The sequence below is a fragment of the Salarias fasciatus genome, chromosome 19 (genome assembly GCF_902148845.1).
Source record: "Salarias fasciatus chromosome 19, fSalaFa1.1, whole genome shotgun sequence".
In the NCBI taxonomy this organism is placed as follows: domain Eukaryota; kingdom Metazoa; phylum Chordata; class Actinopteri; order Blenniiformes; family Blenniidae; genus Salarias; species Salarias fasciatus.
The window spans coordinates 4,723,558-4,744,693 of record NC_043763.1 but is presented as its reverse complement, the minus strand read 5'-3'; the positions used below and the strand labels follow the sequence as shown (position 1 = coordinate 4,744,693).

At 42.5% G+C, this 21,136-nt stretch overlaps 3 protein-coding genes across 3 annotated transcripts; 1 reads left to right on the top strand and 2 right to left on the bottom strand.

Moving 5' to 3' along the window:
• Window positions 1-2,854: 2,854 nt before the first annotated feature.
• LOC115407100 (olfactomedin-4-like) lies at window positions 2,855-4,958 on the bottom strand. Its single transcript, XM_030117462.1, has 5 exons — window positions 4,905-4,958; window positions 4,634-4,801; window positions 4,345-4,557; window positions 4,128-4,275; window positions 2,855-3,657 (listed from the first exon to the last, which is right to left on the bottom strand). Exons 1-5 carry the CDS (start codon window positions 4,956-4,958, stop codon window positions 2,855-2,857), a joined length of 1,386 nt encoding a protein of 461 aa, XP_029973322.1.
• A 2,257-nt stretch (window positions 4,959-7,215) lies between these two features.
• On the top strand, window positions 7,216-8,909 carry LOC115407199 (olfactomedin-4-like). The gene is made up of 5 exons (XM_030117545.1): window positions 7,216-7,275; window positions 7,352-7,519; window positions 7,602-7,814; window positions 7,896-8,037; window positions 8,122-8,909. The coding sequence occupies exons 1-5, from the start codon at window positions 7,216-7,218 to the stop codon at window positions 8,907-8,909; spliced, it is 1,371 nt and encodes a 456-aa protein (XP_029973405.1).
• Window positions 8,910-18,188: 9,279 nt separating this feature from the next.
• Window positions 18,189-20,623, bottom strand: LOC115407098 (olfactomedin-4-like). The gene is made up of 4 exons (XM_030117459.1): window positions 19,924-20,623; window positions 19,632-19,844; window positions 19,415-19,562; window positions 18,189-18,991 (listed from the first exon to the last, which is right to left on the bottom strand). Exons 1-4 carry the CDS (start codon window positions 19,978-19,980, stop codon window positions 18,189-18,191), a joined length of 1,221 nt encoding a protein of 406 aa, XP_029973319.1. The 5' UTR covers window positions 19,981-20,623.
• Window positions 20,624-21,136: the final 513 nt, after the last annotated feature.

The following is a 21,136-nucleotide window of genomic DNA, read 5'->3' as shown; positions in this document are numbered from 1 at the left end:
ATTTATGGCTGATATTTGTGGATTAGCTGTTCAGCTACCTTTGAAAAACATTAGGGGACGAATTAGATTCGCTAAATTTACACATTAGCGACTCTCTGTTATGCAAGGTTACGTCAATGGAGTCCTGAGCTTACTGCTAATTAGCGAAGCTAACATTTTCATTAGTGAATTAGCTGTTTAGCTACCTTTGAAAAACATTAGGGGACTAATTAGCGAAGCTAAATTTACACATTAGCGACTATGGTTTCCGAGGGTACTTGAACGCCTCTCGTAAATTTTAACCTAGTGAAACCGTTGGTCTGTGGAGTGCTACAAGATGGTATCTGCAGGATTTAGGAACTGAATCAGGCAGGCCCATCTGCTATGCAAGGTTACGTCAATGGAGTCCTGAGTGCTAACTCGTTAGTTTACTGAGTCCATATAGTCAGAGTCTACAAGTCATTGCTACAAGTTTTTGCAATGGAAAGTGAAGACGTTCCGCCTGAGGATGTTATGCCTGGTTCACACAGGATGCCGAGGCGCCGCGAGCAGTGCCAGGCACTTGGCTGTTCATACAGGAAGCCTTTTCTGCTGAGCTCTGCACGCCGGAGACATCGAGCCCGTGGAGAGAAGGAGAGTCCTGGCTCTCCTACTTGTTGCTGCACAGGCTCCGACGTCAAAGAAGGAGATTGTGGGTTCATCCAATCAATAAAGCAAGGAAGCAGCACGGTGTTTTCTGTCATCTTGTTGGTGAACTGCGCTTGGACAGTGCCCACCATCACGTGAATCTCTACCCCCGCCCTTTCTCTCTATCTCTCACCCTCTCGTCCCCTCTCCCTGTGTGTGTGTGTGTGTGTGTGTGTGTGTGTGTGTGTGTGTGTGTGTGTGTGTGTGTGTGTGTGTGTTTATCTGAAAAGGAAAACCGAAAAGCAACATAATTTGTTATTTTACTTTATTTTAATTTGAAAATTGACCGGATTCTCTCGTATTTTCCGCTCCCGACTTCCTGTCTTGTGCGATCTGCTTGATCCAGAGGCTCACGGAAAAAATAGAGAGGAGCGGCGCTACCCCACGCCTCCTGTATGAACCGTCAGACAGGTTAACAGGGGTGCCGATGCGAAACTCGGTGCGCGGCACTGCCGCTTCCGTGCACGGCGTCCTATGTGAACCAGGCGTTAGTGGTTAGCGGTTAGCGGTTATTGTTTGCTTCAGCTAAATCTTTTAGCAGTTTATCGGTTTAGCGCTATCGAAGCTAACTTTTCAGTTAGCGGAAGAACGGTTATCGAAGCTAACTTTTTGGTTAGCTGTGCCCACCACTGTCTAGATGTAGATAATAAAATAACTTAGCAGCAATGACACAGGGTATCAAAAGGTGCACTCATTTGTTGCATATCCATAAAATCTAAAAGCAGAAACCAATATGTACATATAAATGACACTAAATCTGAGCTATGGCAAATTAAATGTGGTGTGCCCCAAGGTTCGATACTTGGGCCAAAGTTATTCACTTTGTACATGAATGATTTTGCTAAAGTGTCCAACCTTGGGAAAATTCTATTCGCAGACGATACCACATTATTTCATTCAGGTAAAAGCATACAAGAAGTCACAAAAGTAGTGAATGAAGAACTGAAAGTAATAAAACATTGGTTTGATTTAAACGGATTAATCCTAAATGCCAAAAAAACACATTTTATGTTGTTTAATAATAAAAAGGAAAAAGTGAAAGTAAAACTCGAAATAGATGGCGTTGAAATCCATCGTGTAACAGAAACAGAATTCTTAGGAGTGATGATTGACGAAGATCTAAAGTGGAAATCTCACATTAATTATACCAAAGGGAAAATTGGGAAAGCCATTTCTGTGTTACATAGAGTCAAGTTTTTTTTTAACAGTTGTGCTTTCTTAACATTAACAATTAATTAACATTGTATAACACTATGATTTTGCCTTATCTCATGTATTGTGTTGAAGTGTGGGGTACGACATGTAAAACTTATTTACAGACAATATTCATACTACAAAAAAGGGCAATAAGGATAATAACAAATAGTCACTATCGAGAGCCGTCTAACCCATTATTTATTAAACTGAAAGTTTTGAAATTTCCCGATATTGTTGATTTAAGCATCCTAAAAATAATGTATAAGGCAAAGTGGAATTTATTGCCTGTGAACCTTCCGAATATATTTGAAATAAGAACCAGTATATACAATCTTAAAGGAATAGACGTGTTCAAAAAACCCAGATTCAGAACCAAAATCAAAGAAAGAAACATTGTGGTAAAAGGAGTGAACTTATGGAATGCTCTGAAACAGGAAATCAAAGAGTGTAAAACAATTATGATATTTAAGAAACATATAAAAAATTCCACACTAGAAAAATATGTAAATGAAAACTAAGTTGTTGCGGGTGAAAACATTTTTTTTTTTTTTTTGATTTAATGAATATGAGTTTTTGAGTATTGTTAAATTGTATTTATTCAAATACTGTATGTAAAGGGGCAGATATAATAAGATTGTTCTTCTTTCTGCTCCTTTTCTTTCGTTTGTTTGGTGTCTAGATTGATGACATTGATGTATTTTCATCTTTTTTGTTTAATGTCTTTGTGTTGTTTTAAACGAAAGAAACAAATAAACTAAACTAAACTGAACTAAAAGGCTTTGGTTCATACTTTGTTTCCTTTCAGTATAAAAGAATTTTAATTTTATCCAAAAAAGAAAGAAAATCACACCATCCCTGCAATGCTTCAAATCGTTTATTTTTGATCAAAAGACAGGAATGAAACCTTGAAGGTGACAGAAGATGAAAGTTAAAGAAACAATCATAGTTTGATTGACATGAGCTGATGTTTCAACATCTGTGTGAGTGGTGTCTACACAGTGGCTTCAGCAGTGTTATTGCCGAACCACACCTGGTAGTTGACATAGTAGCCCTCACTGTACATGTAGAGCTTCTGGTCAGTGGGATTATAGTCCAGGCTGGAGTACTTGTCCAGGAACCTCTCAAAGGGAATACTGATGTAGCTCTCCTGTTTGGTTTTGAGGTCAAATGTATAGAAGATCTCTTCAGTAGTAATATCAACAGTTCTGACTACATACAGAACTCCACACACCACGAAGGCATTGCTCGCACTGGGCTTGTAAACACTTGTCTGCATTTGCTCCTCGACCTCAAAAGACTCCTCATTTATCTTGGCAACAAACAACATTCCTTTGGACTCCTCTGTGGCATAGATCAACCACAGACCGCTCTCATCAGCTGCAAAGTCAAAGTACTGATTGGGATAAAGAGAATAGGAGATTGGCCCCGCCCCTGGAATCACCTTGGTCTCTTCGTTCATGCTCGTGAAATTCGTCTTGGCCACACCAAAAGGACTGCTGGTCTCATAGTACATGGTATTATCACGGACGACATAATTGTTCCCTGAAGCATATGGGTAGAAGTTGTGGTTTAAGAAGTGCTTTCTCAAAATGAGGTTCTTGTAGTCGCTGTAAAGCGTAATGTAAGAAACTGAAGTAGAACTAGAGCCAGCGAACCAGTACATGGACTCCCTGCCGGCAAGAGGCTTTGAATCTTTCCCCCAGCCGCCGTATATATATGAAGAACTCAGTTGGGCATTAAGCTGGCTCACGATGGGCTTGCTGATCTTGATGATGCCGCCGTGTTCACACGAGCCTGAAAAGAAAGTGAGAGGAATCCACTGAACTAAAAGAGAATTACAGCTACAAGGTAAATGGACTTCTGGTACCATGTACATAAATTCATATTGTATTCATATTCTGTTGTTGACACCAGTTGTGGTTTTACTGGGTATCCCACTGGGGAGGAGGTCAATGTTTCCACACATCACTTTTCAATCACATTCACTCATTCACCCATTACAGCAGCCTATGAAACTGCCAACGGTAGACTTGGCAGCATGCCACACGACTAAGGATATGTGAAAACTCAAAACTGATGTTTGCATCAAAGATAATTGGTTCAGTGTAAATAGACATAATTTTCAAACGGTTCCCGTATGAACCCAAAACTTTTCTGAGACAAAAACAACAAATGGATGCATTTTCATTTGAACTGTCATGTAAACAGGGCCTAAATGAGACTAAAATAAGTTGCAACTCGAATGAAAGAGTGACTGTTCTTACCGATGTCGGGGTGGAAAATTTCCTGGTATCGATCCTCACACTCCGCCAGCTGCAGCACCACCTCGATGTAATCTCGACGGGCTGCCAAAACCCGGTTTTTATCATAGGTCTCCTCCAGCCTGTCCAGAGTTTCCACCGCCACTGTGGTCTGCAAGAGGAGACATGCTTCATAGTTGTTGACGGCGGCCTGTAAAGGTCTCTGTCACTGATGACGTACCTGTTGATGCAGGGAGTCAAAGACAGCCGTGGAGCTTTTCATGGAGGCCTGCAGCTCATTGATCAGCGCCTCCACCAGTTTGATCTCCACCTTCACCTCTTCCAGCTCAGCTTCATTGTGGTCACCACGGCTTTTCTCCAAACTCTCAATTGTTGCTGTCAGTTCTGCAATCTTTTCTGCATATTCTGTCACCTTGACTTGGTAGTTCTCCATCTGAAATCACAATAACACACATTTTTTTAAAGTTTTGATATCATGAAAATGCTTCCAATATGCATGGATACTTTACTTTTCCCATCTCCAGGTCCAGACTGTGTGAGATCTCCACCGCCTTCTGCTCGACCATCACCAAATCAGCAGTGGGAAATGTTGAGCCGGGCAGGAAGGCATCACAGGAGCACTGGTGTCCATCTCCTGCTGCAATCCTGCTGCCGTCCTCCCTCTGGAAGCCGACACGCTGCGAGAAAGAGTCAGATGAACCGAAGTGGGCAGACCTCTTGTTAGGGTCGAGCTTCAAAGACTGAAGATGAATGGATTGATCTGAGTCGTGTCATACATACCCCCCAGGCCAGCGTAGAGCTCACCAGAGCCAAGAAATACAGAGAGCTGATCATTCTGCCTCGGTCAGTCTGACTATGATTGAGATAGCTGGATCATCACTACTTATATAGCATTTTTTCAGGGTGTTGCAAGATGCAGCACCTGTCCTCGTTCACAAGACACATGTCACATTCTCACATTTACTGTCATCTCCAGGAACCAGCAGTTTAATATCAAGATGTTTGTTTACGATTATTCATAAGGATTTAAGAGTGGGTGTGTACCAGGATCTGCAGTCTGAGAGAGTTCACAGATGCTATGATACAGTGTGTTTCTGCCGATGGTCGACCTCACTGAATAACATGCTGGCTGAGGAGTGGCTGACATGTCCACACCAGGTAAAAACAGCATTTTGGACTTCAGGGCATCAAGTTAAAGATCTGGAGTTTGTTTTAAATCCATTTTAGTTTGATGATGATGATCGTGATTGATTGGCACACATCACACCAATTGGGGATTATTCTTCAGACAAAACCCGTACTCCACCTAAACATTACTATGGTCACCATTTTTCAAGATGGCCACCACTGAGCATCAGTGACGGGAGAAACGGCGTTAAAGTAAATGGCAATACGGACGGCATTGCTATTTCTAGTTGTTGTAGGATTTCTAGTTAAAAGCGTGAAACAGGAGAATATTCATCACACACACACACACACACACACACACACACACACACACACACACACACACACACACACACACACACACACACACACACGTCACATGTCAAATGTAATATGGACCGCTAATTTAAAATGGTTCAAATAGGACAAGTCTTGTGATTTTACTGTGAAGTGCAGTTTTCCTGAGTACTCAATGGTGGCCATCATGAAAAATGCCTGTTGCCTTGAATTTTTAGGTGGCGAATGGGTTTTATCAAAAAGGCGATCCACATGAAGTATGTGCGCCAGTTTTGGTTCTCCAGACATTTGCAGTTATCTGCTCTGCTGTTACACTTTATGGGGGATTTCAAAATGTGTCCTTTGATTTGCGTCACAACAATATGGTTCACATTTAAAAAAAAAAAAAAAAAAAAAAAAACCCTGAACAACATAGTAAGATGTCAACAAGCGTATCAACAAGCTGCTGTGTGATGTTCACCCTGACAGTATGGTTCAGATCAGGGGTGTGGGCCAGAACCAAGAAGACGCTCCAATCCAGCCTGATTCAACACAAAGTTAGGAAAATATACATCAAAGAAAACATTGATTGTTGTATACAGTGGTATGAAGAAGTATCTGAACCTTTTAGAATTTCTAACATTTCTGCATAAAATCACCATCAAATGTGATCTGATCTTTGTCAAAATCACACAGATGAACAAACAGTGTCTGCTTTAACTAAAACCACCCGAACATTTATAGGTTTTCATATTTTAATGAAGATAGAGTGCAAACAATGACAAAATGTAGAGGAACAAGTAACTGAACCATCACATTTAATATTTTGCCCCCCCCCCCTTGGCAGCCAGATGCTTCCTGTAGCTGCAGATCAGTCTGGCACATCGATCAGGACTAATCTTGGTACATTCGTCTTTACAAAACTGCTGTAGTTCAGTCAGATTCCTGGGATGTCTGCCCTGAATCGCAGTCTTGAGGTCATGCCACAGCATCTCAATGGGGTTCAAGTCTGGACTTTGATATCTCAACAGCAGCCAACACAACATAACACCTGAGCGGAGATACCAACAAAAATGCCATAAAAACTAGCTACCTTGTTGCTGTCAAACCAGCGACAAAGCCATGCTGTCTGGGTAAGTTTGTAAAAACATCCATCATGCAACAGCTACAGGAGAAGTTTTTTGGCATTTCACTGTATTTTGCCCCAGACGGTTTCATTAAAACTGGCCTTATGTTGAGACTGTACTGCTTTTCCTAAAAAATTGTTAAGTTTTATTACTACTGGAAATTCACCAGTCTGGCCCACTCAAGATGTTGGACTTACATGGAAATGATTATTTGAACTGAAGTCATCTGTCGATCTCACTCTAGGATTATAAATGTAATAAAAGTATTCCCAGACATCACTGCACATGTTCCACTTCCCATCCACACCTTGTGTTCACGTCAAACTGTTTGATAGACTCGTCTGTGTTGATGATGAGCAAACATCAACGGTATCTGTTTATGGATCAACATTTATTCAAGGGCTGAACTTGAGTAATAACTATGTGAATCAGAAAAGGTGTCTGTGATGATCTGATAAGAGACATCTTTAAAAGCCTCCTCACTGAGAGAGAGAATAGACACTGGAGAGGAGAGCTGAGACATGATGTTGCCACTGCTGCTGCTGCTCCCAGCAGTCCTCAGTCTGACTGCGGCCTGGATTGTAAGTGTCTCTTTGTTTTCATTTTCTAAAACAGGCAAATTCATTGTCTTGATTTGATTTGTTCTCCCCTTCCTAGCCCGTGCAGGATTGGGAGTCAGGCAATGTGACCACATCAGTGGGGGAGTCTGGTCAGTGCGTTTGTGAAGTCTTTCTGCCTGACACCAGCTTCCCAGCCGACCGTGTGGAGAGTGTGCAAGAAGACAGCAAGGATTTGCTCCTGGAAGTGGAAAATCAGAAGAACAAGGTGAAATCAGGAAAATGACTGAAGCTGTGACCATTCTCTCTGTGTTGATGCTCCTTCATCCTCCTGTCTTTGTTGGGTTTAGGTGGTGAGCTTTGAGGGGAAGCTGGAGGACTATCTGAATGAGCTGAGCGATCTGACTGAGAGACTGGAATCACTGCAGAACACTACTGACCGATACATCAAACTGGACTTTGAGCTGCTCAGAATCGAGCTCAGAGAGTTTGAAAGTCTGGTCAATCAGCTCCACCTGTCCTTCAACTCCTCTTCACCCATGATCGAGAGCCTGTACACTGAGGTGGGACGCCGCCTTCACCGCTGACTGACCCTTCTTTGCTACGGCGCTGCATTTTCTTTCAGCTCTCTTTTCCCTCCCCAGATCCAGAACATGACGAGCACCGTGAACCTGCTGGAGAGTTACGACAAGCGCAACCTGGAACTGATCCGCAGGAGTTTTGCTGAGCTGCAGGAGAAGCTGGAGGAGTGCCAGAGGGAGCAAGATGTCAACACACCAGATATTGGTGAGACAGCCACCTGAGAAAGTGGACGATAGTGTCCTCTTCAGACACTCTCAGTCATTACTCCATGTTTTTTTCTTTCTTCAGGTAACTGTAATCACAAGGGAATCCTGAGCATCAGCAAACCAAAGGTGGTCCAGATCAATGGTGATCTGAGTTCAAGCTATGTGTACGGATGCTGGGGAAAAGACTCCAAACCTGATCCTGGTTATGAGTCCATGTATTTCTATGGTGGATCCAGCAGCACTATCTATGGACGCTACTACCAATTATACTCTGACTATGAGAAGCTGATTCTGAGGTCTTATTTTAAACGGTACAGCTTAGGCAATGATAAAGGCAACAATTACATTGTTCATGGTAATGCCATGTATTACCAAGCATATTCACCTCTTCGGATGGGCAAAGTGAATCTGACTAGCCTCCAGCTCGAGTACCGGGTTATTACCGAAGCAAGTGAGAGGTTCTCCTACAGCTTCATAAACGATCAGTTCCTGGACTTTGCAGCAGATGAGAAAGGATTGTGGGTGATCTATGCCTCAGAGCAGAGCAACGGTAAACTCATCGTTGGAAAGATCAATGAGAACTTTCTCGACATTGAGGAACGGCACACCACCAGTGTGTACAAGGTGCATGCAACCAACGCTTTCATGGCATGTGGAGTCTTGTACGTCACCAGGTCGGTGGATCTCACCACTGATGAGATCTTCTATGCATATGACACCCAGACGAGCGAGGAGAAGTACCTCAACGTCCCCTTCCAGAAGTTCCGGGACCAGTATTCCTATCTGGATTACAATCCCACTGATCAGAAGCTCTACATGTACAACTCCGGCTACTATGTGTCTTATGACGTGAGATTTAACAAAGAGTGATTCCCTCTCACTGCTATCATCTGTATTGTGATTGATACACTTGATCTGATTTTCTCCTCTCTGTCCCTGAGGCTGTATGAAGCACTGCATGGCAGTAGAAAGCCTTTCTGATGTCTTTTCTTGAATAAAATCAAACTGAAGCATTCAAATAACTTGATATGTCTTATTTTAACAAGTGGAAAATAAACACTGAAGCACTTGTGAGGTGGGGCTCCGGATAGGTTAAATAATGGAAAAGTTTGACCTGGTTGAAGTTTACTGGTAACAAAAGGGATCTGACCGGGTGTGAGCACACTTGACAAGAAGGACACCAGACAGGATGTTGCTCTAATAAGTTGTATTAAAACCAGTTCAGCCCACAAATAAAATTCAGTTAATTAAAAGGTCAATAAAATAATTGGGCTATATAAATATCAAAAAAATAGTAAAATGCCGGTCTCAAAGCTCCGAAGAGTTCTATGCTGCTCCTGGGATCCGGTCCAGGGATCCCTCGGTCACGTGTGCCAGGTCCCACCGAAGGCGGCGTCTTCCTCCGCTCCGGTGCGTGTGTTTGTATGATGTCACACACCCGTTCGCGAAGAGCTGGCCCTAAGCCAGAATGTGGGAAGATCAGCAGCTGAGGGAATCCCTGAAGGGAGCTCATCCACTGAGGGCACCCCCCAAGACACAAGTGGGTTTATAAAATGTGTGTGTGTGCGGGTGAGCATAATATTCTAAAAATGTTATTGATACAGATATTCATTTTGTCTTTCATGTCCTTTTCTTCTTTTGGCCCCATAGATTGTGAAGGTTCTATCTGCCTGCTGGAGCCCCTTCATGCCACAACCAACCTGAAACTGTCAGGAGGAAAAACTCAGAATATTTTTGCCAAATGTTAATTTGGAAAAACATATGCAAATATACTGAAAGATGTATTTATCTAGGATGAGGAGGATGTAACCATGTCTGCTGCCCTCACAGAGGATCCAGAAAGTCATATTGAGGTATGTTACTGATTGTTCTCTTCCCATTAAAATTCTGAATACTCCTGTGGAACACAGAGCCTGACGTCGAGCCGACACTGAAATATTCAACATTGTCATCCTTTTTAACAGATCATGGCTGGTCAGCAGCAGGATGGTCCCTCAACTTCCACATCACAGATCAACACTGTGAGATGGATGTTCAGTAAACACCAGAGGTTCATTTCATTCAATTCATGTGCAGCTGGATAATTTAATGTCCTCTATGTATTCCCAGTTACCAGTCAAATAAATTTACAAAATCCAATTACTTAAGAAGATAGAGAAATCCCATAAAGAACAGCAGTATCTGGACCTCCAGATGAAGAAGACGAAATTGGAAATTGAGATACTGGAGCACAAGTTGCAGGTGGGTTCATGGTCACAGGTGAATTATGTTCACTATTGGAACATGAACTAAACCCTTTATTTATTTATTTATTTTTTTTTTTTTGAGGAAATAAAGGAAACACAATTTAAAATGTGTTATGTCTTTTATTTGCTGTGGTGGTAATGATGGTGGTGATTTAAACTGCTAAGTGCTCTGCATCTCCGGTGTTATATATATAAAAAAATCCATTTGTGAAGAACTGCAGCGCAACACACAATATCTGCTGGGATGTGAGTGCGCGACTACATTTGGTTATGTTACAAATGTATGGACGGATATTGTGAATGCAGTGTATGGATTGAGACGTGAAGCGGTACCGTTCAAAAAGATAACTGTCCGGAAACGTCAAAACATCGATGCGCGGTCTGTAAATAATCTCCCGACAAATATTCAATTCATGCTGCAGTAATGCCAACATGCCATTTTGACAGCTGCACAAAAACTCACCAGCTGACTGAATGAATGAGGAAATGGAACAGCATGTGTGTCTGAAAGGGGGCGGAGCCAGAGAGAAACTTCAGGGTTGACTGAGAAAAACCTATACCTAAAACCTATATTGAAGGAATATCTTACAAACTGCACTGAAATGCAGATAAGGAGAACAATGTTAAAATAGGGGACATGTTGAACCTGACATGAGCACTCTCTTTACAAAGTATATACACAGCTGGTGTAAATACACCCAAATACATATAATAATAATTAGAAAGAATTTTTCTTTTTGGCAATGTAAATATGAAAGAGCCATGACAGCATGAGTCTTATTATGACGCTGTCTATCTATCTATCTATCTATCTGTCTATCTATCTATCTATCTATCTATCTATCTATCTATCTATCTATCTATCTATCTATGTCTCTCCTGCCCGTACTCAGCATAGATATTTCTCTATACTATGGCAGCAACCTGGTTATGGCGCTCCATGTCTGCCTTTCCTGCCAGCATCTTGCCCCCTGCTGTGATGTGCTGTACTGTTTCAGGGGCTTCCTGTCACAGTCTGCTCCTGGGGTCTTGTCTAGTGTGATCCACCCCGGCCTCTATTGGTCTTGTGTTTAGGACGTGTTCTTGTGCAGCCATGATCACAGCCTCTGTGCTTCAGTCCTGCCTTTTCCAAGTGCTGGTATGTTCTCTCTTTGTCAGCCACCTCTTCAATTTGTCGGTGGTACATGCCGTGTAGGGGTTCGTCTTTCCATGATCCCACCTCTGGCTCCTCTTTCTCACGGGGTTTCCCTTGTCTGAAGGATTCACTTAGCAAGTTGTCACTGGAGGCCATTTTCTGGAGGTATTCTTGGAGGGACGATGTTTCCTCCTGGATGGTGGCTTTGACACTCACCAGTCCTCAGCCTCCCTCAATGCGCTTCGTGTGCAGCTTCAGGATACTGGACTTTGGGTGGAACCCTCCATGCATTGTGAGGAGTTTCCTTGTCTTGATGTCGGTAACTCGCGTCTCATCCAGTGGCCAGGATATGATTCCAGCTGATTACTGGTAGTTCATACATGTTAATGGCCTGGATTTTATTCTTGCCATTCAGCTGACTGTTCAGGACCTGTCTCACCCTCTGAAGGCATCTGGCTGTGGCTGACCTCCTGACCTCCGGGCTGCTTCATTGTGGTTGCCATTTGCCTGTGGTATCCCCAGGTATTTGTAGCTGTCTTCCACATGTCTGATGTTGCCTTCAGGTAGTTCAACCGATTCAGCAGTGATGACCTTCAATCTCCTTGATACCATCCGCCCACAATGATCTAGTCCGAATGACATCCCGATGTCATTGCTGTATATCCTGGTGAGGTGAATCAGGGAGTCGATGTCCCGCTAACTCTTGGCATACAGCTTGATGTCGTCCTTGTAGAAGTGACTGACGATTGTTCCACTGCGAGTCGGTACCTGCATCTGTATTTGGTGATGATCTGGCTGAGAGGGTTCAGGCCTATGCAGAACAGCAGTGGGTACAGAGCGTCTCCTTGGTATATACCACATTTGATGCTCACCTCAGCCTCTGGCTTCCAGTTAGCTTCCAGAGTTGTCTTCCATAGCCTCATTGAGCTTCCCAGAAAGGTTGTCAGTTCCCTGTTTATATTGTACAGTTTCAGGCATTCCAGTGTCCATGTGTGGGGCACAGAGTCATGGGCTTTCTTTCAATCAATCCGGGAATCAATACGGTGAAGAAATAAAGGAATTAGACAGTTAGAACATATAATTGAAAACGACCACTTTCTATGATTTAATACTCTGACTTCACAATATGGAATCTGCAGCACAGCATTTTTAAAATATCATCAACCTGAATCTACTATAGGTAAAAAATACACCCTCAACCAATTCCACTGGCAGCAACCTCTCTGGGTCAAACAACTCTCAAACCTTAGTTCCCCAAAGTTGTTATGAAAGATATATAGAATATTATCAAAGCCAGAAGATACAATCTTCCTTCCAACTTCAAAATGGGAAGCTAACCTATCCAATAGGTGATACCCTGGATCTCAGGGTACGTGGCTGGAGCGCTGGGGTGGGGGGGGGCGCTGGCCTGGGGTGGGTGGGCCAGTTCTCCTGGGTATGGTCACGGCCCTCTGCCTGGGTGGGGGTGGGGGGTTTGCTCTTGGGCTCCTGGGCCCTGGGCTCTTGGCTCTGCCTGCTCTAGGCGTCTGGTGCCCGGTGGGGCCGGCACCTGTCGATCTTGGCTCCCTGGGACCCGGGACCTGTGGCCGCCAGGGGTCCCGGCTGGGGCCTTCCTCTGCCCTCTTCTGGACCGGTGAAAGGACGTCTTGCCTGGAGAAGTGGCTTGGATCTGGGCTCTGGGATGGCCGCTGGTCATCTGGGCCCCGAGGGCCTCTCTGGCCTGCTTCTGGTCTTCTCAGGGGTCAGGGGTCATATATGCATGATCACTATCACATTTACATGATCACACTGATCTTTAATCTCTCTTCACATTCTGCATGTGGACTCGGTTACCTTGTGTTCTTGTGGTGGGTTACACTAGGTGATCTGTCGTAGGCCTCTCCTGATGCTCTGGTGTAATTTCATACCTGGATCCCCAGCTTCTCTACCCAGTTTACTACCAGCTATATTCTCCAACAAAAGGATTCCTTCTGTCATATTTTTATGCAGGTGCAGTAGCTGGTCATCTGGAGTGTCGATATTAATTAAAGACCGTTCTATCTTTGTACTCTCTTCCTTCTTTTCGCCCCCTTTTGTTCCTGTTTGCTCGTTTGTTCACTTGTTTGTTTCTTTTACTTTCTGTCCCCCTGTCAGGTCCAGCAATAGCATGTATCAGTACTCAAAATGAATAAAATAAATTAAATTTTTTTTTTAAAAAAAGCATCTTAACAAGAGGAGCTTGATACTGAGAAGCTCCTCTTGGAAGAGCAAATCTGTCGGGCACATAACAACAGTCAGACCTCCTTTCTGCTGCTTCCATGCTGGACAGGACAGGATAAAAAAAAAGCGGTCACTCCAGGAAGTGTACAGGTTGGTACTTCTGCTCTTACAGTCTTGTGCAGTCGCCCTGTCGACCAGTAACTGGTGCTCGGCTCCTCTGCTGTTATTTCCAATTCCTTTCTGGGCTCTGCTCATGTATTGCTCCATGAGCCTGTTTATCTTAGCCGCCAGGATGCCAGATAGGAGCTTCCATATTGTGCTGAGGCAGGTTATAGGTTGATAGTTGGATGGTATTGTTGTCCTTCAGTTGTCCTTCATAATGATGACTGTTTGAATGAGAGTTACTTAAAATATATGTGACAAATGTGTCTAAAAGAATGTGATGAACACATCTGGCTTGATGAGAATGATAAAAATCATGACCATCCACAGAATGGGTCTGAAACCTTTTAATGAAAGGTTTAAATCATTTATCAATATTTTATCACTGAGGAAAAAAAAAATTTCTGTCAAATCTGATCATTTATAACAAAGTAACCAACACAGAGATGCCAGCACTGGAGTCATGGAGTCACATTTACTAACTCTGGTAAAAACTTTCTGCAGACCTCAAAAACCCTTTTGAGGCTTCTGACAAGAGGATATAATGGAAGTTTTTGTGAGAGGTGAGAATGAGTTAAAACCAGCATGAATGAATCCTCAAATGGAGAAAGAAAAAATGGTTGTACCACATGACAGCATTTATTTGAGGCTGGGATGAAAAACGCATCCAGATTATTGCCTTTATCTAATCACTCAGGTTGAGACAGTGAAAGGTGCCTAAAGGAGTTTGCACGTTTTATGCAAAAAAGCGCCCCCTGCAGGCCTTGGGCGTAATGCAGCTTAGTAAAAAACTCGTGCCTGTGGCTCGCGTGCACGGAAGAGGAGAATTCCTTCCTCGCTCATTTAGTCGCGCTCAAGTAAAATTTAACTTTCTTTTACCTGGTGGAGTCTGTCCTGGAGCTGTGGCAGTGCTAGAAGCCAGTCTTTTCTTACTTTCTGGAAGATCCTGCTCAGTTGTTGCTCACTAAGCATCTGGCGGAGTAATGGTGGACAAAACGAAACTCAAGGAGCCGGAGCGCGCATTACATCATTCCTTTCAAATTCTCCCCAAAAAATCTCTGGTGCCGGACCGGCCCTGCAACTTTCAAGTGACAATTTAGCGCTGTTAGAGGTACTTGTAATGAATATGTCAGGGCACATTGTACACATCATTAAAAATGTGGAACATATTTATGGTGGAAAATAAGTATTTTTCAAGTTGAAAAACTCCTTAATGCACCTTTAAGTTATCATGCACGAGCTGGTCCAACAACACGACTTGTCTGTTAGTCACTGAACCAACTTGATAAACTCATTAAAACTCAACGAGAGGATGACTAAAAGTTGTGGTTTGAGTTGACGCATCAACCTCTGTCAAAGTGAATAGAGTGAGATTTTCCAGCTCAAAGCTGGAAAAAAAGAAAGCATGGATCAACTGTAAATGAACGGCCTGTTGTGAGTCAGATATAATCAACTTTGTCAGTAAGACACAATGAAAAATGTTATTTCCACTGAGATTAGAGCAACCACTTTCATCATGCTGGATAGAAAAACAGTCTGTACTTATCATTTATGGCTGATATTTGTGGATTAGCTGTTCAGCTACCTTTGAAAAACATTAGGGGACGAATTAGATTCGCTAAATTTACACATTAGCGACTCTCTGTTATGCAAGGTTACGTCAATGGAGTCCTGAGCTTACTGCTAATTAGCGAAGCTAACATTTTCATTAGTGGATTAGCTGTTTAGCTACCTTTGAAAAACATTAGGGGACTAATTAGCGAAGCTAAATTTACACATTAGCAACTATGGTTTCCGAGGGTACTTGAACGCCTCTCGTAAATTTTAACCTAGTGAAACCGTTGGTCTATGGAGCGCTACAAGATGGTATCTGCAGGATTTAGGAAATGAATCAGGCAGGCCCATCTGCTATGCAAGGTTACGTCAATGGAGTCCTGAGTGCTAACTCGTTAGTTTACTGAGTCCATATAGTCAGAGTCTACAAGTCATTGCTACAAGTTTTTGCAATGGAAAGTGAAGACGTTCCACCTGAGGATGTTATGCCTGGTTCACATAGGATGCTGAGGCGCCGCGCGCAGTGCCAGGCACTTGGCTGTTCATACAGGAAGCCTTTTCTGCTGAGCTCTGCACGCCGGAGACATCGAGCCCGTGGAGAAAAGGAGAGTTCTGGCTCTCTACTTGTTGCTGCACAGGCTCCGACGTCAAAGAAGGAGATTGTGGGTTCATCCAATCAATAAAACAAGGAAGCAGCACAGTGTTTTCTGTCATCTTGTTGGTGAACTGCGCTTGGACAGTGCCCACCATCACGTGAATCTCTACCCCCCCCTTCTTTCTCTCTATCTCTCACCCTCTCGCCCCCTCTCCCTGTGTGTGTGTGTGTGTGTGTGTGTGTGTGTGTGTGTGTGTGTGTGTGTGTGTGTGTGTGTGTGTGTGTGTGTGTGTGTGTGTGTGTGTTTGTGTTTATCTGAAAAGGAAAACCGAAAAGCAACATAATTTGTTATTTTACTTTATTTTAATTTGAAAATTGACCGGATTCTCTCGTATTTTCCGTTCCCGACTTCCTGTCTTGTGCGATCTGCTTGATCCAGGGGCTCACGGAAAAAATAGAGAGGAGCGGCGCTACCCCACGCCTCCTGTATGAACCGTCAGACAGGTTAACAGGGGCGCCGATGCGAAACTCGGTGCGCGGCACTGCCGCTTCCGTGCACGGCGTCCTATGTGAACCAGGCGTTAGTGGTTAGCGGTTATTGTTTGCTTCAGCTAAATCTTTTAGCAGTTTATCGGTTTAGCGCTATCGAAGCTAACTTTTCAGTTAGCGGAAGAACGGTTATCGAAGCTAACTTTCTGGTTAGCTGTGCCCACCACTGTCTAGATGTAGATAATAAAATAACTTAGCAGCAATGACACAGGGTATCAAAAGGTGCACTCATTTGTTGCATATCCATAAAATCTAAAAGCAGAAACCAATATGTACATATAAATGACACTAAATCTGAGCTATGGCAAATTAAATGTGGTGTGCCCCAAGGTTCGATACTTGGGCCAAAGTTATTCACTTTGTACATGAACGATTTTGCTAAAGTGTCCAACCTTGGGAAAATTCTATTCGCAGACGATACCACATTATTTCATTCAGGTAAAAGCATACAAGAAGTCACAAAAGTAGTGAATGAAGAACTGAAAGTAATAAAACATTGGTTTGATTTAAACGGATTAATCCTAAATGCCAAAAAAACAAATTTTATGTTGTTTAATAATAAAAAGGAAAAAGTGAAAGTAAAACTCGAAATAGATGGAGTTGAAATCCATCGTGTAACAGAAACAAAATTCTTAGGAGTGATGATTGACGACGATCTAAAGTGGAAATCTCACATTAATTATACCAAAGGGAAAATTGGGAAAGCCATTTCTGTGTTACATAGAGTCAAGTTTTTTTTGAACAGTTGTCCTTTGTTAACATTGTATAACACTATGATTTTGCCTTATCTCATGTATTGTGTTGAAGTGTGGGGTACGACATGTAAAACTTATTTACAGACAATATTCAAACTACAAAAAAGGGCAATAAGGATAATAACAAATAGTCACTATCGAGAGCCGTCTAACCCATTATTTATTAAACTGAAAGTTTTGAAATTTCCCGATATTGTTGATTTAAGCATCCTAAAAATAATGTATAAGGCAAAGTGGAATTTATTGCCTGTGAACCTTCCGAATATATTTGAAATAAGAACCAGTATATACAATCTTAAAGGAATAGACGTGTTCAAAAAACCCAGATTCAGAACCAAAATCAAAGAAAGAAACATTGTGGTAAAAGGAGTGAACTTATGGAATGCTCTGAAACAGGAAATCAAAGAGTGTAAAACAATTATGACATTTAAGAAACATATAAAAAATTCCACACTAGAAAAATATGTAAATGAAAACGAAAGTTGTTGCGGGTGAAAACATTTTTTTTTTTGATTTAATGAATATGAGTTTTTGAGTATTGTTAAATTGTATTTATTCAAATACTGTATGTAAAGGGGCAGATATAATAAGATTGTTCTTCTTTCTGCTCCTTTTCTTTCGTTTGTTTGGTGTCTAGATTGATGACATTGATGTATTTTCATCTTTTTTGTTTATTGTTTTTGTGTTGTTTTAAACGAAAGAAACAAATAAAATAAACTAAACCAAACTAAACTAAAAGGATTTGGTTCATACTTTGTTTCCTTTCAGAATAAAAGAATTTTAATTTTATCCAAAAAAGAAAGAAAATCACACCATCCCTGCAATGCTTCAAATCGTTTATTTTTGATCAAAAGACAGGAATGAAACCTTGAAGGTGACAGAAGATGAAAGTTAAAGAAACAATCATAGTTTGATTGACATGAGCTGATGTTTCAACATCTGTGTGAGTGGTGTCTACACAGTGGCTTCAGCAGTGTTATTGCCGAACCACACCTGGTAGTTGACATAGTAGCCCTCACTGTACATGTAGAGCTTCTGGTCAGTGGGATTATAGTCCAGGCTGGAGTACTTGTCCAGGAACCTCTCAAAGGGAATACTGATGTAGCTCTCCTGTTTGGTTTTGAGGTCAAATGTATAGAAGATCTCTTCAGTAGTAATATCAACAGTTCTGACTACATACAGAACTCCACACACCACGAAGGCATTGCTCGCACTGGGCTTGTAAACACTTGTCTGTATTTGCTCCTCGACCTCAAAAGACTCCTCATTTATCTTGGCAACAAACAACATTCCTTTGGACTCCTCTGTGGCATAGATCAACCACAGACCGCTCTCATCAGCTGCAAAGTCAAAGTACTGATTGGGATAAAGAGAGTAGGAGATTGGCCCCGCCCCTGGAATCACCTTGGTCTCATATATCATGCTCGTGAAATTCAACTTGACCACACCAAAAAAACTGCTGGTCTCATAGTACATGGTATTATCACGGACGACATAATTGTTCCCTGAAGCATAGTAGTTTAACCATTGGTCTAAGAAGTACTTTCTCAAAATGAGGTTCTTGTAGTCGCTGTAAAGCTTAATGCCAGAAACTGAAGTAGAACTAGAGCCAGCGAACCAGTACATGGACTCCCTGCCGGCAAGAGGCTTTGAATCTTTCCCCCAGCCGCCGTATATGTAGGAAGAACTCAGTTGGGCATTAAGCTGGCTCACGATGGGCTTGCTGACCTTGATGATGCCGCCGTGTTCACACGAGCCTGAAAAGAAAGTGAGAGGAATCCACTGAACTAAAAGAGAATTACAGCTAAAAGGTAAATGGACTTCTGGTACCATGTACATAAATTCACATTGTATTCATATTCTATTGTTGATAGCAGTTGTGGTTCTACTAGGTATCCCACTGGGGAGGAGGTCAATGTTTCCACACATCACTTTTCAATCACATTCACTCATTCACCCATTACAGCAGCCTATGAAACTGCCAACGGTAGACTTGGCAGCATGCCACACTACAAAGGGTATGTGAAAACACAGAACTGATGTTTGCATCAAAGATAATTGGTTCAATGTAAATAGACATCATTTTCAAATGGTTCCCGTGTGAACCCAACAGTGTAAACATGGTCTAAGTGAGACAGTAAAATAAGTTGCAACTTGAATGAAAGAGTGACTGTTCTTACCGATGTCGGGGTGGAAAATTTCCTGGTATCGATCCTCACACTCTGCCAGCTGCAGCGCCACCTCGATGTAATCTCGACGGGCCGCCAAAACCCGGTTTTTATCATAGGTCTCCTCCAGCCTGTCCAGAGTTTCCACCGCCACTGTGGTCTGCAAGAGGAGACATGCTTCATAGTTGTTGACGGCGGCCTGTAAAGGTCTCTGTCACGGATGACGTACCTGTTGATGCAGGGAGTCAAAGACAGCCGTGGAGCTTTTCATGGAGAGCAGCAGCTCATTGATCAGCGCCTCCACCAGTTTGATCTCCACCTTCACCTCTTCCAGCTCAGCTTCATTGTGGTCACCACGGCTTTTCTCCAAACTCTCAATTGTTGCTGTCAGTTCTGCAATCTTTTCTGCATATTCTGTCACCTTGACTTGGTAGTTCTCCATCTGAAATCACAAGAACACACATTGTTTTTTTAATGTCTTGATATGATGAAAATGCTTCCAATATGCATGGATACTTTACTTTTCCCATCTCCAGGTCCAGACTGTGTGAGATCTCCACCGCCTTCTGCTCGACCATCACCAAATCAGCAGTGGGAAATGTTGAGCCGGGCAGGAAGGCATCACAGGAGCACTGGTGTCCATTTCCTGCTGCAGTCCTGCTGCCGTCCTCCCTCTGGAAGCCGACACGCTGCGAGAAAGAGTCGGATGAACCGAAGTGGGCAGACCTCTTGTTAGGGTCGAGCTTCAAAGACTGAAGATGAATGGATTGATCTGAGTCGTGTCATACATACCCCCCAGGCCAGCGTAGAGCTCACCAGAGCCAAGAAATACAGAGAGCTGATCATTCTGCCTCGGTCAGTCTGACTATGATTGGGATAGCTGGATCATCACTACTTATATAGCATTTTTTCAGGGTGTTGCAAGATGCAGCACCTGTCCTCGTTCACAAGACACATGTCACATTCTCACATTTACTGTCATCTCCAGGAACCAGCAATTTAATATCAAGATGTTTGTTTACGATTATTCATAAGGAGGTGATGGTGGGTGTGTTCCAGGATCTGCAGTCTGAGAGAGTTCACAGATGTTATGATACAGTGTGTTTCTGCCGATGGTCGACCTCACTGAATAACATGCTGGCTGAGGAGTGACTGACATGTCCACACCAGGTAAAAACAGCATTTTGGACTTCAGGGCATCAAGTTCAAGATCTGGAGTTTGTTTTAAATCCATTTTAGTTTGATGATGATCGTGATTGATTGTTACACATCACACCAATTGGGGATTATTCTTCAGACAAAACCCGTACTCCACCTAAACATTACTATGGTCACCATTTTTCAAGATGGCCACCACTGAGCATCAGTGACGGGAGAAACGGCGTTAAAGTAAATGGCAATACGGACGGCATTAGTATTTCTAGTTGTTGTAGGATTTCTAGTTAAAAGCGTGAAACAGGAGAATATTCATCACACACACACACACACACACACACACACACACGTCACATGTCAAATGTAACATGGACCGCTAATTTAGCAGAATACAATGATTCCAGGAGTAATAAATGGTAGAAAGAAGCCAGTGAGTAAGTCTGTGTTTCCACATTTGGTTTCTAAGAAGTTAAATTTGACACAAAAATGGTTCAAATAGAACAAGTCTTGTGATTTTACTGTGAAGTGCAATATTTCTGTATACTCAGTGATGGGCATCATGAAAAATGGCTGCTGCCT

Coding starts and splice junctions, on each gene's coding strand:
- LOC115407100 (XM_030117462.1), bottom strand. CDS start 4,958: ATGATCAGCTCTCTGTATTTCTTGGCTCTGGTGAGCTCTACGCTGGCC. Junction 4,276..4,344: donor TTGACTCCCTGCATCAACAG/GTACGTCATCAG, acceptor CTCCTCTTGCAG/ACCACAGTGGCGGTGGAAAC. Junction 3,658..4,127: donor AATTTTCCACCCCGACATCG/GTAAGAACAGTC, acceptor CTTTCTTTTCAG/GCTCGTGTGAACACGGCGGC.
- LOC115407199 (XM_030117545.1), top strand. CDS start 7,216: ATGATGTTGCCACTGCTGCTGCTGCTCCCAGCAGTCCTCAGTCTGACT. Junction 7,520..7,601: donor TGGAAAATCAGAAGAACAAG/GTGAAATCAGGA, acceptor TGTTGGGTTTAG/GTGGTGAGCTTTGAGGGGAA. Junction 7,815..7,895: donor TCGAGAGCCTGTACACTGAG/GTGGGACGCCGC, acceptor TTCCCTCCCCAG/ATCCAGAACATGACGAGCAC.
- LOC115407098 (XM_030117459.1), bottom strand. CDS start 19,980: ATGGTCGAGCAGAAGGCGGTGGAGATCTCACACAGTCTGGACCTGGAG. Junction 19,563..19,631: donor TTGACTCCCTGCATCAACAG/GTACGTCATCCG, acceptor CTCCTCTTGCAG/ACCACAGTGGCGGTGGAAAC. Junction 18,992..19,414: donor AATTTTCCACCCCGACATCG/GTAAGAACAGTC, acceptor CTTTCTTTTCAG/GCTCGTGTGAACACGGCGGC.